General features: G+C 38.8%; 1 protein-coding gene across 1 annotated transcript; it reads left to right on the top strand.

Annotated features, from left to right (window-relative positions):
* Window positions 1-1,044: 1,044 nt before the first annotated feature.
* LOC136677976 (tubulin alpha chain-like) lies at window positions 1,045-6,957 on the top strand. The gene is made up of 6 exons (XM_066655711.1): window positions 1,045-1,072; window positions 3,248-3,274; window positions 4,517-4,636; window positions 4,747-4,772; window positions 4,959-5,041; window positions 6,401-6,957. Exons 1-6 carry the CDS (start codon window positions 1,045-1,047, stop codon window positions 6,930-6,932), a joined length of 816 nt encoding a protein of 271 aa, XP_066511808.1. The 3' UTR covers window positions 6,933-6,957.
* Window positions 6,958-17,055: the final 10,098 nt, after the last annotated feature.

Below are 17,055 nucleotides of genomic sequence, written 5' to 3'. Positions count from 1 at the left end.
TAGCTCCTTCAGAATTCCTCCAGTATACCAAGAGTTATACATTAAAATGTAAATTATACAGCCAGAAGTTTGTATAGCTGCTCACCTGTTTCTTATGAAGGCTATTAATAGGTATTCTGATCACTTTTGCTGCAGTTAAGGCCTTTGTGATATGAGGCTTTATATTATCTGCTGTAACTTCCTGTGAAACTTTCACTTTCATATCCACACAAGGACCAAGAAACCTGACACAGTCCAGACTATTGAAACAAGATGTATGTACTAAGGAAACATCTTATTATTTATATATATATACAGAACAGAACAGAATTTCATCACCCTTCAACACTCAACTCATTTAATCCTTAAAGCCATGAGATTGAAGTGTTTGTTTTAAACAAATTAACACTATCCTAGACAGAGCTGTTTAAAGTGGAAGTTATAGAAACCAGACGTCGGAAATTCTTTATAGTCTAGATTCAACATCCATCCAAAACGGCTGTAAGATGAATTAAAAGACTAGTCCAGAAAATGAGAAGCTGCTGGTTTGGTTGTGTTTTGGGGGGTAAATCTAAAAGCAGCTTTGGCCTAATGCAGGATCTTTAATATAACATGAATACTTTTATATTACACTCACTATTGATATGTCTTTTTTATATAAGCTTCTTATCAATATAGAGTCTTTTTATGTGTTGTTTTCAGGGTATTTTTTTCCCGCATTCATTGACAGTGGACGTGCACACGTCATTGTTACATAAGTGTGTTCTTCAAGTGCACTTCATTATATCTCTTTCAAATTATTCTAAATTTAATACAGAATCTTTAATCAGTGTCTGTTGTTCTGATTGATCCTTTTCAGGGGTCAAACTTCAAGGCTATTCTTTTGTGGCTATTAGCTTTAGTCTAATGACCACAAGATTGCTCTGTGTTCATACACAAACACCACCACGTACGTCTTTGTGCTTTTTGGATATTTCAGAACGTCCATAACAATCAATTACACAATATTTGAGGTATGTAGTTTACCCTTATTCACAGCAGTATAACGTGGGCTCAGTAGCGACCATGAGTATCAAAAACGTACAGGAAACAAGTGAGGGTGGTAAACTAAAACCACTGGTCTCTGCAAACAGTCTGTTCAACTATTAAAGTCTAGTTTGATTCAGTTTTGACTTAAAAGCAATTCTGAGATCTGGTTCTCATGAAAAACTGAAGTGCTTTAAAAACAGTTTAGTCAGAGACCTTACAATATATGTGCTGTAAATGTTAGTAGAATAGGACACAGTATTACACTGTACTGCTGCTATCCAATCAAAAACACACTTTTTTTTTGTCCATTTTTAGTTTGCTACATCATTTGAAAACAGAAGCTGTCCTTTATTTGTCAATTTCATGAATGGACCAGTAGAAATGCTCCAAATTACTTATTAATAATATATATTTACATTGACTTTCACTGAAAGTTCCCAAATGATTAAAGTATAATTTAAAGGAAAAGTGATGTGGCCCAGTGGTAAATGTCAGTTGTTTTGTTGTCTTGTGTGTGTTACAGGCATCAATATATACATTTGTTTAAAGTTAAAGAATAGAATCATGTTTATCACTAAAAATATTTTCTATGCCCTTTGGTCTGTTAAATATTTCAGTTTTTATTGATTTCTTAGTAAGTCCCAAATTTTCTGGAAATGGTTCATAAATCACATAACCTTGATATGCAGATTAGTATAAATTGTAATGCATAGCATATTGGTCTTAGCTGTTTTTCAGTTCAGTTCAGAGGGAAAGTTTATGACACTCACAGGATATAACTAAACACACACACACACAATGCAGCATAGCTTGTGAATTGAAGACCCTTCAGACACACACACACACACAGATTAACAGCTACGTTTTGTTCTTATTCTCTTGTTCTGTTTAAAGGTCATCATTAATGGAGTCCTGTACCTCAGTGTTCATCTGTGTTTTGCTGCTGAATCTGATTTTATTCAGTGACAGTGGACACACACAAGGTCAGTTAATTTACTGTTTTAAGTTGTGATTTTCTGGCATCAATATAACAGACATGTTTTATACAAAGAACTACATTTCTTAACGTAAAGAGCCAGTTAATGTTATATATTTGTAAAGAGAAAGAAAGAGAGAGAATTTATTTTTTTATTATTTAATGACTGAAAAAATCTATGATAAAAAGCTATGATTCATTACAGCACTGAGCTCTCAAAAGTGAAGTAATTCATGTCTGTAAATGTATTGTAATGTAAACTATATCTGGCATTGGCATAACACCCTAGATCTGTAAACACAATTAACATTTTAACTTTTTACTTTTCACACGGATCATTGTTCTGTTCATTTCCTGTTAGAGGTTCAGTTAAGTGCAGTTTGAAGGAGGTCAGTTTAGTGTATTATATTAAAACAATAAAAAGGCTCTAAATCATTCAAACCTAAGGTTTTTATATGTGTAGTTAATTTTGCTATATTATTTAATATATATAAAAATAACTGTGGCAGATTCTCCAAGACACTTAGTATAAGTACCATCCAATTTCTTTTAAAAAAAAATTATAAACTGTACAAATTTAACAAATTAACTACACGCAAAAGATTTAGAACATTTTTAATGTTTTAACTATAACAAATTAATATTTTTTATTTAAATATTTTATATTTATATTAAATATTTTATTTAAATATTTAAATGCACTGAGAAAATTTTAGAATTACAAGTTTTAGAATTACATTCAGCACCCGATAAATACATAAACAATCCAGTTATTATTTTTATTTTTATTGTTAATATTTTTTTATTATTTTCATGATTACATTTAACCTGCTTTAATAGAGAGTCATGCAATAAACAGACACGGACGATGCTGATTTCTCTCTCCTCTCTCCTCTCTCCTCTCTCTCTCTCTCTCTCTCTCTGTGTGTGTGTGTGTGTGTGTGTTTTTAGATATTGAGCTGGATTGTATACCATCTATAAAAGTTTCTCGGAACACAGTCTGTAAATCTCCTGAACTTAAGACTCTGATGATTAACTGCCCTGTTATAATGAAGCCTCAGTGCTGGAGGAAATTATCGTTCTCATGGTGTAAAATTAGTGATGGGAATAACTGCAGACCTCTGAATCACAGCAATCACACTTCAACAACATGGAGGAATATTAATGAGGAGGAAAGAATCTTATTCCTGATTTTATGGAGTTTATCTGTGGAGGACGCTGGTCTTTACAGGTGTGAAATACTAAAACCTGTGTTTGCTACAGGCCACGGCATCAATGTCATTGTGACAGGTAAAACACATAATGCATTATATATATACAGTCATGTGAAGAAGCACCCCATGATAATCTTTGTCTTTTTGAACATATTTAAGCATATGGACATTTGAGCTTCATTTGAACAGCACTGAGAGATGGAGCTTATAAACCTGAAGAAATTACTTACAAACATAAGTTGTTAAATGTAATAAAAATCTCTTGTGAGGAAAACGTTAGGACACCCTATGCCCTAATATCTGGCATTTCCCTCTTTGGCTGAAATGACCTCAATCAGATGTTTGCTGTAACCGTCTACCAGTCTCCAACGTCCCCATTCCTCCATGCAGAATTGTTTCAAAATATTCAAAAAGACAAAAGTTTTAATAGGGTGTCCTCACATGACTGTATTTCTATATGTGTGTTCTGTGCATATGTATATTAATAAATATATATTTATATAATTATTTAAAGCAGATATTAACCCAACCTCAAATGCTGTAACATTCTGGTTATCTTTCAGCATCTGATGAGGTCTTTGATTTGGAGAGCAAGGAAAATAAAACAATAAGTAAGGGCACATCTCATTTCACTGTGACAGCTAAACACATAATGCATTATATAATCATATAAATTAAACTCTGATCAGCAATAACATTACAATGACCTAATTGTTTCTAAACTTATATTGTCAGTGGTGTTGATAAAATGGACAATAGGTGCACATTGTTGACCAGCATTTTAATTGTAATCGATCAGTTGCTCTGTTGTTCTTCAATATTCAGAACACATACAGAGCACATTATGTGGTCAGTGGATCATTCTCAGCGTAGCAGTAACATTGATGTGGTGGTGGTGTCTTAGTGAGTGTGCTATTAAAAGTGGAAGAGAGACAGCAAAACTAAACAAAAAAACTGAGCTGAAGCATAAAGATATAGTGCTGTCTAGGTGTTTTCTAATAGAAGATGAGCTAATATGTATCACTCAGAGCTAATATATATATGCTGCTGTATACACGTCTTAATACTCTTTATTTTTGACCTTTCAGCTGTTCCCAGCTGTTTTAAAACTGTAAACAATGAAAATAAAACAGCAGGTAAAGATACTTCTCAAAACTCATTTTACAAACAAACAAGCTCAAGATCACAACGTGAACCACATGTCCATAAATATTCAGACACTTGTGAAGTTGTCAAATTCACACCAAAAGGTTTTCAGCAGTAAACAGTGTTCTGACACCTCTCTGTGTTTCTTCTTTCCTTTATGTGCTGTGTTCAGATCTCAGAGAGTCAGAGCAGAGTGAAACTTTAATGCTCTTCTATGGGGTCTCTGCTGTTGTGATTGTGGTTGCTCTGGCGCTGGTCTTTCAAGTTATGTTTAAAATCATCTTCAGAAAAGGTACTTAACCGCTTCTGATCATGTACAATTTACTGTATTTACACTAATATACATTATTAATGTTCAGTATAAACATATTCTATCTGTATGACTCTTTGTTCCTGTATTAGATTCAGAGAAGTGTGTAGTGCACAAGGTAAGAGTCGACACAAGAGTTTTCACTGCTTCAATTTTTCATTAAAAATTAACCCATTGATCTGTTTAGAGAGCAATTGAATTTATTGTTAGGAAATGAAGACATGATTAAAGTGCTGGACTATTGTTGTATATATAAAACCTCTGTTTTCTTCAGTGCAGCTGACTCTGTGTGATATGTTCACAGGACCTATTCACAAAGGTGCATTATGGACCTGCAGATACTACAGGAGACCAGCTTTGTCGTTTTATTGACAGGGAATTGCTTTTGTAATAATATCCCTGTAAACATATACAGATTAATGGTACCATTATGACGACCTCCTTATTTATACACTCAGTGTCCTGTCTCTGAGTTCCACTGTCTGTACAAGAGCAATTTGTAGGTTTATAATTACAGACTTTTTAAAACTGTGTCCATTCACTGTCCATTCACTGTCCACTCACTGTCCACTCCGACACTGTGACACACCCCCTTTATTGGTCCACATTGTAGATGTAAAGTCAGAGACAGTAGCTCATCTGTTGCTGCACAGTTTGTGTTGGTCGTCTTTTAGTCTTTCGTCAGTGGACACTGATAGTGGACATTGACAAACAATGTACAGCAACAGATGGACCTTGTAAATGTACAGTGACAGTGTAGACAGTGAGTGTAGAAATAAGGAGATGGTCATAACACAGTGGTGGTAATAATAGTGAAATATTATGTTTTTTTCTAACCATTTTATTTACAATTTCTTTGATGAAACTAGTGTGTGGGACCCTGGTCAAATACATGTTTGATGATTATGTGAAAAGATGTAAAACCACACCCCTACCATGAGATAAACTTTAATTTGTCATATTTCTGCTCGTGTTAATTCACTGTTTGATTTTAAAGAAGGCCTTACTGAGTTTGGCAATGGAAGTCTCCAAATATACCTTGCAACCACATAACAAGCTTTGAATTCTGGATTTTTTTCCCCACAATCCCTTGTGTTATCTTCAATTTGACTAAGTCAGATTAACTAAGTTAAAAAGAATTATTTACACTCAATGTAAAGCTCAATGACTTATACATGTCTGAGACTTAAAGGGGGCCACACCTTTTGCATGTGTCAGATTTAATTTTACACCGTACAGAATATTAAATTCAATCAGACCTATGCTCTAAAGACTTTAAATTCTTCAGACGTCTGGTTCCTGTCCACACCAGTGTGAATAATTCTCCAAGACAAATGCAACTAACTTTTTCTAGAAAGGATTATGTTTCAATGAGCCCTTTCTGAATGTTAGAACTGTGCGAGATTTTGAAAAAATAGGTGGAAATTCAAAGATGACAAACAAAGAAAATTATTATTCTCAAATTACAGCCAGTTCAATGTTTGAAAATACCTACAATAGTAAAGGTAATAATACGTACAAGAATAAGTACAGGTTTGCATAGCATTCCTGAGAAAACCAAAGAAATTGTAAATGCATTGATGATTGTGTTTAAATATTTTTAAATTCCTTAAAGTAAAATGTTGAAGTGCTTCTGTCTTAAGGTTTAAAAGCCTCAGATAATGTTCTCAAATTCCTGTTCTCTGTTACACTGCAGATTTTTTGATATCAGATTACTTCATTTTCTGTAAACTATTTGTTCTTAAGCAAAGCAATAAAGAAAAGCAAAACAATTGTGGAACATGATGATTTCAACGCTGCAGCGTTAGAAAATGAGGGGGTTGCCAATCAGATGGTGAAATGTGACCCTCGGCATGGCAAATACATGGCTTGTTGCTTGCTGTATCGTGGGGACGTTGTGCCCAAAGATGTCAATGCTGCCATCGCCAGCATAAAGACCCGTCGCTCTATTCAGTTTGTGGACTGGTGCCCCACAGGCTTTAAGGTGGGTATCAACTACCAGCCCCCAACTGTGGTTCCTGGTGGAGATCTAGCCAAGGTCCAGAGGGCTGTGTGCATGCTGAGTAATACCACAGCCATTGCAGAAGCCTGGAGCCGCTTGGATCACAAGTTTGACCTGATGTATGCCAAGAGGGCCTTTGTTCACTGGTATGTTGGTGAAGGAATGGAAGAAGGGGAGTTCTCTGAGGCCAGAGAAGACATGGCTGCTTTGGAGAAGGATTATGAAGAAGTTGGAGCAGACTCTGCTGAGGATGTAGAAGATGAAGATGAGTATTAGAATGGTTCTGAACTTCCACCTGAGGTGTTTTTTTTTTTTTTTTGTAAAATGTTAATGTCTTGAATAAAATGCTTCTGAATGTAAGATGTTTCTTGGTTATTCTTCCTGACAGGGAAGTGGCATTTTTAATTGAAATTTTGTATGCACATACCACTTAATTGAGCAGGTTCTTTGCACTTGTGTAAAACCTGAGGGAGGGAATATTGTGGGATCTTTTAAAAATGCATACAATGTTTAAGTATTTTGTGCACTAATTTAGATTTTTAGTTCTAGGCCCAATTGTGAGATGCTGATAGCAAGGAGACAGTGGATGTGATTGGTCCATTTATTGTCCAGTGTCTTCTCTCCTGTTGAACGTTCATGTGTGATTTGAATTCATTATTTTTCTCAGTGTATGTAGTTCCTAGTGACATTGTAATTTAAATTACACGATTAAACCAAACTCAGCCATTCCTATGTCATTTTAAGAGATTTAAACAAGTGTTAATCGCCCCATGAGTAGTACAAACAAGCCCAGACAGCTGCCTTCAAGATTTATTTGGTTTGAGAAGTCAAATGACTGGAGCCAAAATAAAACTTCCCAAGTGGAAGTAAAATGTTATCTAAAGTATACTTTAAGTCATCAAACTTGAAAGTAACTTACACAATTAATAACAATTTTATTTATAATGCTGTAAGTTTGTTATTGGGTTTTAATTGTCCCCATAGATACATTTTCATGTAAGTGGAAGACGGTTGGACTCTAGCACTAGCATGCGCTGATGTTAGCAAGTAAAAGTCCCCTGCCCCCTGGTGGTCGAAATGGATTCCACAATGTAGCTATTTTATATGCATTAGAGTTAATGCATTTTTGTTCCCCTTTAGCTCCTTCATAATTCCTCCAGTATACCAAGAGTTATACATTAAAATGTAAATTATACAGCTATTGTATAGCTGCTCACCTGCTTCTTATGAAGGATATTAATAGGTATTCTGATCACTTTGTCTGTAGTCAAGGCCTTTGTGATCTTGGGCTTTATATTAACTGTTGTAACTTCCTGTGAAACTTACACTTCATGTCCACACAAGGACCAAGAGACACAGTCCAGACTATTGAAACAAGATGAATGTACTAAGGCAACATCTTATTATATATGTATGTGAGCCTTCTACCCTGAAACCACCATTATGCCCAACAGAATTTCATCACCCTTCAACACCCAACTCATTTAATCCATGCCTCAAAGATATAGTTATTAAAAAAAAATACCTATGGAGAATAAATCTCATGATAAAATCAAAATTTAAAAAAGGGAAAGGGATTTTTTCTGTTATAGAGTTAACTAATAAAAATCTTAATCTTTTATCAGACTTTAAGCAAAAGGACATTAACCTAAAAAATACAGATTTACTTATATTTAAAGCTTCTTTTATTAAAATCAGTTTTCTTCAGTAAGCAAGTCGTCTTTAACACATCCACTTAGAAAAAATATAAAGCCATGAGATTGAAGTATTCGTTTTAAACAAATTAACACTCTCTGTAGGCGCCAGATGCCTATTTTGTGCCTAGTTTTGAATTTGCCCCATATTATGTGTATTTCATATTTTATAGTATAATGTCATATTGATAAAATATTTGATTTAAATTCATGCTTGATATATTTAATAATTTAAGTTAAAAAACATATGTAAAAGGTTAAAATGTGGATTTAGAATAATTACAGGAAGTTACATAGTTGACCTTTAATCACGCAAGGTGCACAGTGCACAGGGAACAGTGTAGTTAGATTGACACGGGAGAAGGAAGGTTGGTGCCTCACGGTTTTCTGACCGTGCCGTGTCGTGTTGTGTCCGTAGTCATGCTGTGGAGTGATTATAATTTACATTAGTGGAAGCTTAAGAGGCACAATTTCGTTTGTATTCGTTTTTGTTATCTTTTTTGTTTTAAATAAAAATACAAAACGTGACTTTGGTTGAGGATATCGTTTTGTTTTCGTTTTGGATCCTGAAACACGCGTCAGCCACAAAGCTCCGACCTAAAAAGATTTGTTTAGAATACCCTACAACTTTAGTCAGAAAACCTTCTGCTTCGTGTGGAGAAGGAATTGGACAGGACAACGGACTTGTGGAAATGTTGGACAACGTTTTATCAAAGCGAGAAGAGTAGCTGTGAACACTGGATGGACAGTAACTAATCACGAGACGAGTGGATGATCATGCTGGTAAGCTGCAACTTGTGTGCTATTTCGGAAGTTTGCCATTATGCATGAAGTTACTGAACAGTTAACTAGTGGAAAAAGAGAATCGAAAATGACAGAGAAAGCCGTTGAAGACAAGCTACATCGCTTAACACAGTCAAGGAAAGCTAAACTAGGCCATCTAACTAGCCAAATTAACCGGATTGAAACGCTAATGGAATTCGATGGTAACGTGGACACAGTTAAACAGAAATTGCGCGTGGACTTTAAAGATTCATTCGGTGAGTTGTGTAAGATAAACGATGGTCTGCAACAATTAATGAATGAGGAGGAGTTTAAGAGGGACCAAAATTCGTGGTTTAACCCAAATGCGAGCCGAATGCAGGGGTTCATTGAACATACGGAAGTGTGGATTAAAGCAGCTGCGGCTCGCGCTGAGCAAGCAAGACGCTGTGACGCCGAAATTCGTCCTTCTGACAGCGCGTCTGCTGTATCGGTTGCCTCGAGCAAGAGGAGTAAAGGGCGCGAGACAATAGCTGGAAGCAGAGTATCCACCACTTCTTCAAAACTTAAGCTTAAAGCAGAGATGGAGAAAGCTACATTGCTCGCAGAGGCAACAACTTTGCAACAAAAACAAGATTTACAGTTGCAAGAAGCTGAATTAAAAGCAAAAAGGGAACAATTAGAAGCTGAATTAAAACGCCAAGAAGCTGAAATAAAAGTTAAAAGGGAACAATTAGATCTGCAAACACTTATTGCCGCAATGGATGCAAAAATAAAAGTTTTAGAAAATTATGAAAATGAACGCTTTTCACAAGTGAGCCATGCATCACGCCATTCATCACGTCATTCATTAACAATTGATTCTGGATATATTCAACTGCCCGTAAGTCGAAATCCAGTCACTGACAATACAGGTGCACATGATCAGTACATCCCACTGCAGCCTCAGCCTATTGCTGCACAGCACATTCAGTCCATTGGTGCACAGCAGCCAAAGCTTATTGGCACACGGCAGCCTACAGCTACACCTGTAGCAGATGACCATGCAGTTGAAACACTCTGCAGTGTTATGACTCGTCAGAATACAATAACTGAGTTGATGGTGAAGCAACAGAAAATGATGACCCTGCCACCATTAGACATTCCCATCTTTAGTGGTGACCCCCTTGAGTACAACGCATTTGTAAGGGCATTTGAACATGGTGTAGAATCACGCACTGAAAGCCCTAAGGATCGTCTCTATTTTTTAGAGCAGTTTACGTGTGGTCAACCTAAAGAGTTGATAAAGAGCTGCCTTCATATGAAGCCAGACGAAGGCTACCCGAAAGCAAAGAGGTTACTGAAGGAACACTTCGGCAACGATTACAAGATTGCTGTAGCCTACATGAACAAGGTAGTAAACTGGACGCCTATCAAGCCGGAGGATGTTGACTCACTGAACGCCTTTTCACTCTTTCTGACAGCATGCCTCAACACCATGACTGAAGTGAGTTACATGGAGGAGCTTGATAATGTTGCGAATTTAAAGGCCATTGTTTTGAAGCTTCCTTATAAGCTACGTGAAAGGTGGAGGGGTGTTGTATTTGGTGTGCAAGAGCAGGCTGACAAGAGAATCAAGTTCAAGGATTTGGTGGAGTTTATTAACAAACAAGCCAAGATCGCACTGCACCCAGTCTTCGGAGACATAAGAGATAGCACAACATTTAAAGCACCTACACCTAAGCAAAACAATAACAAAGAGCAGAAGAAAGGCATAATTAAGAAGTCATTCACTATAAGTGCTAAACAGTTGGACAAACAGGAGGAAAACACAAAGTCAAAGGAAAACATGGATTCAGAGATGACTGCCACAAATACGTGTCTCTTTTGTGACGGTGAACACAACTTGGACTCGTGTACTAAGCTTAAAAGCAAGCCACACAACGAGAAGATAGACTTCCTGAAGAGCAAAGGATGTTGTTTTGGCTGCTTAAAGCAAGGCCACATGAGTAAATCCTGCAAGGCAAAAGTCAGCTGTCAGGTGTGTTCGCTAACGCATCCAACGTTACTGCACATAAAGAAAAGGGGCATCGGTGCTGAAACAAAAAGGGAGACACAGAGTTGTGAAACACAAACTATCCTCAGTGCCTTCATTGCTGCAGAGTATGAAGGTGGTGAGCTGATTGGGGCCGGGGAAGACGACTGTACGCTGGCTATCGTTCCTGTCCAGGTCAAAGCCAAGAGGAGAAATGCAGTGGTGCGGACGTACGCCTTCTTGGACCCAGGAAGCTCCGCCACATTCTGTACCGAAGCATTGATGAAGAAGTTGAAGCTCACTGGAAGAAAGACCGACATACTGCTGAGAACTATGAACGAAGAGAAACCTGTTTGTACTCACATAGTGTCAGGCTTGGAAGTCAGCAGTTTGTCCGGTGAGGAGTTCATCGATCTTCCAGACGTTTTCTCGCAGAAAGCCATACCTGTTGGAAAAGAAAACATACCGAAACAAAAGGATCTTGAAAGGTGGACCTACCTTAAAGGAATACACTTACCTCATATCGAAGCCGACATTGGATTGCTCATAGGAGCAAATGTGCCCAAAGCTATGGAGCCATGGGAGTTGGTGAACAGTGTCGGTGAAGGGCCATACGCCGTGCGAACCAAGCTAGGCTGGACTGTAAATGGGCCTTTGAGGGAAACATGTAGCGCTGAAAACAAAGGAAGGCTAAAGAGGACAACAGCAAACCGCATATCAGTCAGCAGTTTGGAGAACCTGTGGCTACGACAGTTCAAGGTGGATTTTCCGGAATGTGGAAAACATGAAGAAGTGGAGATGTCCAGGGAAGACCATCAGTTCATGGACATGGTCACGGAATCTGCTACACTGATTGATGGTCATTACTCCTTATGTCTACCACTCAAGAACAGATTGGTTCACATGCCAAACAATCGACCAATAGCTGAACAGCGAGCACAAAACCTAAAGCGGAAGTTTCTCCGAAACGACAGCTACAGACAGGAGTATACAGACTTTATGGAAGACCTGATAAAAAAGGGCTATGCAGTGCAACTTTCAGAGGACGAACTGATACACAAAGAAGGGAAGGTGTGGTATATACCACATCACGCCGTATACCACCCTGTGAAACAGACACTAAGGGTTGTGTTCGATTGTGCAGCATCGTATCAAGGCACATCCCTGAACAACCAACTCCTTCAGGGTCCAGATTTGACCAGCAGTCTGATTGGCGTTGTGATACGATTCAGACAAGAGCATGTTGCGATTATGGCAGACGTGGAAGCAATGTTCCACCAAGTTAAGGTGTCTGAGGAAGACTCTGACCTGCTCAGGTTCCTCTGGTGGACAGACGGTGACTGCAACCGGACGTTGACGGAGCACAAGATGACTGTACATCTATTTGGGGCCACATCCTCACCGAGTTGCGCCAGCTTCGCTTTGAGGAGGTGTGCTGAAGATCAGAGTGGGCAGTTCAGACCCGAAGTAGTTCAAACTGTCTTACAGAACTTTTACGTAGATGACTGCCTCAAGTCTGTCGCTACAGAGGAGGCAGCTGTATCCATATGTCAAGACCTCATGAAGATCTGTGCCAAAGGAGGCTTCCGTCTCACCAAATGGGTGAGCAACCGACGGAAAGTGCTTGACTCCATTCCCAAGTCTGAATTGGCAACAGAAATAAAAACGTTGGATCTGGATCATGACGAACTACCTATGGAGAGGGCTCTCGGTCTCAACTGGTGTGTTGAGTCAGACGTATTCAAATTCAAGATCAACATAAGAGATCGCCCATTCACTAGGAGAGGATTTCTCTCAGTCATTGGTTCAGTTTATGATCCATTAGGCTTTTTGACACCCGTAGTCTTGCCAGCGAAAGCTATCCTGCAAGAATTATGCAGATTGAAGATTGGATGGGACGACGACTTACCTGAGCATGTGAAGAAGCAGTGGACGGACTGGCTAGCTAGTCTTCCTGCCTTGGAGGATTTCTCAGTGGCCAGATGTTTCAAGCCCGAAGAGTTTGGAAGTTGCGTATTCGCGCAATTACATCACTTTGCGGACGCGAGTGAGAGTGCGTATGGGTCGGTTAGTTACCTTCTCCTGCGCAATGCAGACAATAAGACGCACTGCACATTCATGATGGGCAAGTCCAGAGTAGCGCCTCTTAGGCCTCCTACCATTCCCCGGATGGAATTGATTGCGGCTATGTTGGCCATTAAGATGGATGGTGTTCTAAGAAGAGAGCTTCAACTGGATCTTGCAGAATCAATATTTTGGACTGACAGTACGGTGGTACTCCGGTATCTGCAGAATGAGAACACACGTTTCCGCACATTTGTGGCAAACAGAGTTTCGGCTATCTTAAAAAACTCTGATGTGGAGCAGTGGAGACATGTCAGCACTGACGTGAATCCAGCCGACTGCGCCTCTAGAGGGCAAAGAGTGGATCAATTCTTGAAGAACACCACATGGGTGTTTGGTCCTGAGTTTCTCCATGGTCCCGAAGAGAATTGGCCCAACACTCCATTGAGCCACACACAACTTCCATCAGATGATCCTGAGATCAAAAAGGTCATAGTGAATCGAGTGGAAGTGGAAGAGAATGTAACTCCATTCAAAAGACTAATCAATCACTTCTCATCCTGGATCAAATTGAAAAGAATTATGGCGTGGTTCCTAAAGTTGAAGGCCATTCTGCGAAGCCTCTGTCAAAAACGCAAAGAGCTGCGTGCAGTTGACACTGAGAACAGTACAGTTCAATGTGAACAGCTGATCCGAAGCCAGATTGACCGCTTTAAGGTGAGCATTAGACCTACTCAGCTTTCAGTGGAAGACTTGGAGCAAGCAGAACTTGACATAATCAAATTCTGTCAGAAAGAGAAATACTCAGAGGAGATTGCGGCTTTGCACAAAGGTCAGAGCGTGAAGCGCAGTAGTCATGTGTACAAGCTAAACCCAGTACTTCAAGATGACCTGTTGCGAGTTGGCGGAAGACTTAGTCGGGCAGCTATGCCAGAAAGTAGCAAGCAGCCAGTCATCCTGTCCAGAGACTTTCACATAACAGACTTACTCCTTCAACAGATTCACTTAAAGACTGGACATGGAGGGCGCAATCATATGCTCTCTGAGCTGCGTCAAAGATTTTGGATTCCAAGCGCCAACATGGCCATTAGGAAAGTGATTGGGAAGTGTGTGATGTGCCGCCGCTTGCATGGGAAAGTTGGACACCAACTTATGGCTGATCTTCCACAAGAGCGAGTGATCCCTGATGACCCACCTTTCACGCGTGTTGGCGTGGATTATTTTGGACCACTGGAGGTCAAGCGTGGAAGAACCATCTTGAAGAAGTATGGAGTCATATTCACTTGTTTAGCCATTCGCGCAGTGCACATTGAGTTGGCCTCGTCATTGGACACTGATTCGTGCATTAACGCGATTCGGCGCTTTATAGCGCGCAGAGGACAAGTGAAAGAGATTAGCTCGGATAATGGGACAAATTTTGTAGCTGCCAATCGTGAGCTGAAGGCAGCCATTGCTGATTGGAACTCCTCAGATTTTCAGCATCTGTTCCACCAGCATGGGATCAAGTGGACGTTCAACCCTCCCACCGCATCGCATCACGGTGGAGCATGGGAGAGGCTGATACGATCAATCCGAAAAGTGCTAAATTCAACTGTGAGAGAACAGATCCTTGATGAGGAAGGCCTTCTTACGGTCCTGTGTGAGGCAGAGTCGATCATCAACAGCCGTCCGATCACCAAGGCATCCAACGATCCGAATGATTTAGAGGCTTTGACGCCTAATCATTTGTTGTTGCTGAAGACAACGCCCTCATTGCCTCCAGGATTGTTTGACCAGGACGACCTCTACTCTAGGCGCAGGTGGAAACAGGTGCAATATCTGTCCAACTTGTTTTGGAAGAGATGGACTAAGGAGTACCTACCTCAACTACAGGAGCGCCAGCGCTGGGCCACAGCATCCAAGAACTTTGAGGAAGGAGACGTTGTACTTCTTGTGAATGACTGTGCGCCTAGAAACTCCTGGATTATGGGCAAGATCATCGAAGCAATTCCAGACAAGAATGGTCTGGTCCGCAGAGTCAAGATAAAGACAAAGACTAACATCTTGGACAGACCCATTACGAAGATCTGTCTGCTTGTGGAGTCTGACTGGGCCAGTGGTAAAGACTAAGCCCCTACGATGAGCCATGTGCTAGCAACCTCTGGCTCTACTTTCTCTCTTTATTTCTCTACCTTTCTCTCTCTTTCTTTTCTTTCTTTATTGCAGATGGAGTGATTATGGACTTTATATCCTTGAAAGTTTTGACAATAGAACAATAGACATTTAGTGTACATTATTAGTAGTATCTTGGTTATGGGACAGAAATTTGCATATTTCTTATATGTGGATATGATTCATATTTTACTTAGTAAGAAGAAGTTTGGTAATTGTTCTATGTTATTTTGTTATTAGAAAAATTAGGGGCCGGTAATGTAGGCGCCAGATGCCTATTTTGTGCCTAGTTTTGAATTTGCCCCATATTATGTGTATTTCATATTTTATAGTATAATGTCATATTGATAAAATATTTGATTTAAATTCATGCTTGATATATTTAATAATTTAAGTTAAAAAACATATGTAAAAGGTTAAAATGTGGATTTAGAATAATTACAGGAAGTTACATAGTTGACCTTTAATCACGCAAGGTGCACAGTGCACAGGGAACAGTGTAGTTAGATTGACACGGGAGAAGGAAGGTTGGTGCCTCACGGTTTTCTGACCGTGCCGTGTCGTGTTGTGTCCGTAGTCATGCTGTGGAGTGATTATAATTTACATTAGTGGAAGCTTAAGAGGCACAATTTCGTTTGTATTCGTTTTTGTTATCTTTTTTGTTTTAAATAAAAATACAAAACGTGACTTTGGTTGAGGATATCGTTTTGTTTTCGTTTTGGATCCTGAAACACGCGTCAGCCACAAAGCTCCAACCTAAAAAGATTTGTTTAGAATACCCTACACTCTCCTAGACAGAACTGTTTAAAGTGGAAGTTATAGAAACCAGACGTCAGAAATTCTTTAAGCAAAACTGTTAATTATAGTCTAGATTCAACATCCATCCAAAACGGCTGTAAGATGAATTAAAAGACTAGTCCAGAAAATGAGAAGCTGCTGGTTTGGTTGTGTTTTGGGGGGTAAATCTAAAAGCAGCTTTGGCCTAATGCAGGATCTTTAATATAACATGAATACTTTTATATTACACTCACTATTGATATGGCTTTTTTTTAAATAAGTTTCTTATCAATATAAAGTCTTCTTATGTGTTGTTTTCAGGGTATTTTTTCCCCCATTCATTGACAGTGGACGTGCACACGTCATTGTTACATAAGTGTGTTCTTCAAGTGCACTTCATTATATCTCTTTCAAATTATTCTAAATTTAATACAGAATCTTTAATCAGTGTCTGTTTTTCTGATTGATCCTTTTCAGGGATCAAACTTCAAGGCTATTCTTTTGTGGCTATTAGCTTTAGTCTAATGACCACAAGATTGCTCTGTGTTCATAAAGGGGCAGGTTTCCCCTAGAGGCCTCTTTTATACACAAACACCACCACGTACGTCTTTGATCTTTTTGGATATTTCAGAACGTCCATAACAATCAATTACACAATATTTGAGGTATGTAGTTTACCCTTATAAACTACACAGTCTGTTCAACTATTAAAGTCTAGTTTGATTCAGTTTTGACTTAAAAGCAATTCTGAGATCTGGTTCTCATGAAAAACTGTGCTTTAAAAAGTGCTTTAAAAACAGTTTAGTCAGAGACCTTACAATATATGTGCTGTAAATGTTAGTAGAATAGGACACAGTATTACACTGTACTGCTGCTATCCAATCAAAAACATACTTCTCCATTTTTGTCCATTTTTAGTTTGCTACATCATTTGAAA

The sequence above is a fragment of the Hoplias malabaricus genome, chromosome 2 (assembly GCF_029633855.1).
Source record: "Hoplias malabaricus isolate fHopMal1 chromosome 2, fHopMal1.hap1, whole genome shotgun sequence".
NCBI lineage: Eukaryota > Metazoa > Chordata > Actinopteri > Characiformes > Erythrinidae > Hoplias > Hoplias malabaricus.
The sequence above is the reverse complement of the archived record's forward strand: the minus strand, read 5'-3'. Positions and strand labels throughout refer to the sequence as shown.

Excerpts from the sequence above, each read along its gene's own strand:
- LOC136677976 (XM_066655711.1), top strand. The coding sequence starts at position 1,045 with ATGAGTATCAAAAACGTACAGGAAACAA. Across the intron at positions 1,073-3,247 it reads CAAAAACGTACAGGAAACAA|GCCACGGCATCAATGTCATT; the intron begins GTGAGGGTGGTA and ends TGTTTGCTACAG. Across the intron at positions 4,773-4,958 it reads AGAAGTGTGTAGTGCACAAG|GACCTATTCACAAAGGTGCA; the intron begins GTAAGAGTCGAC and ends ATATGTTCACAG.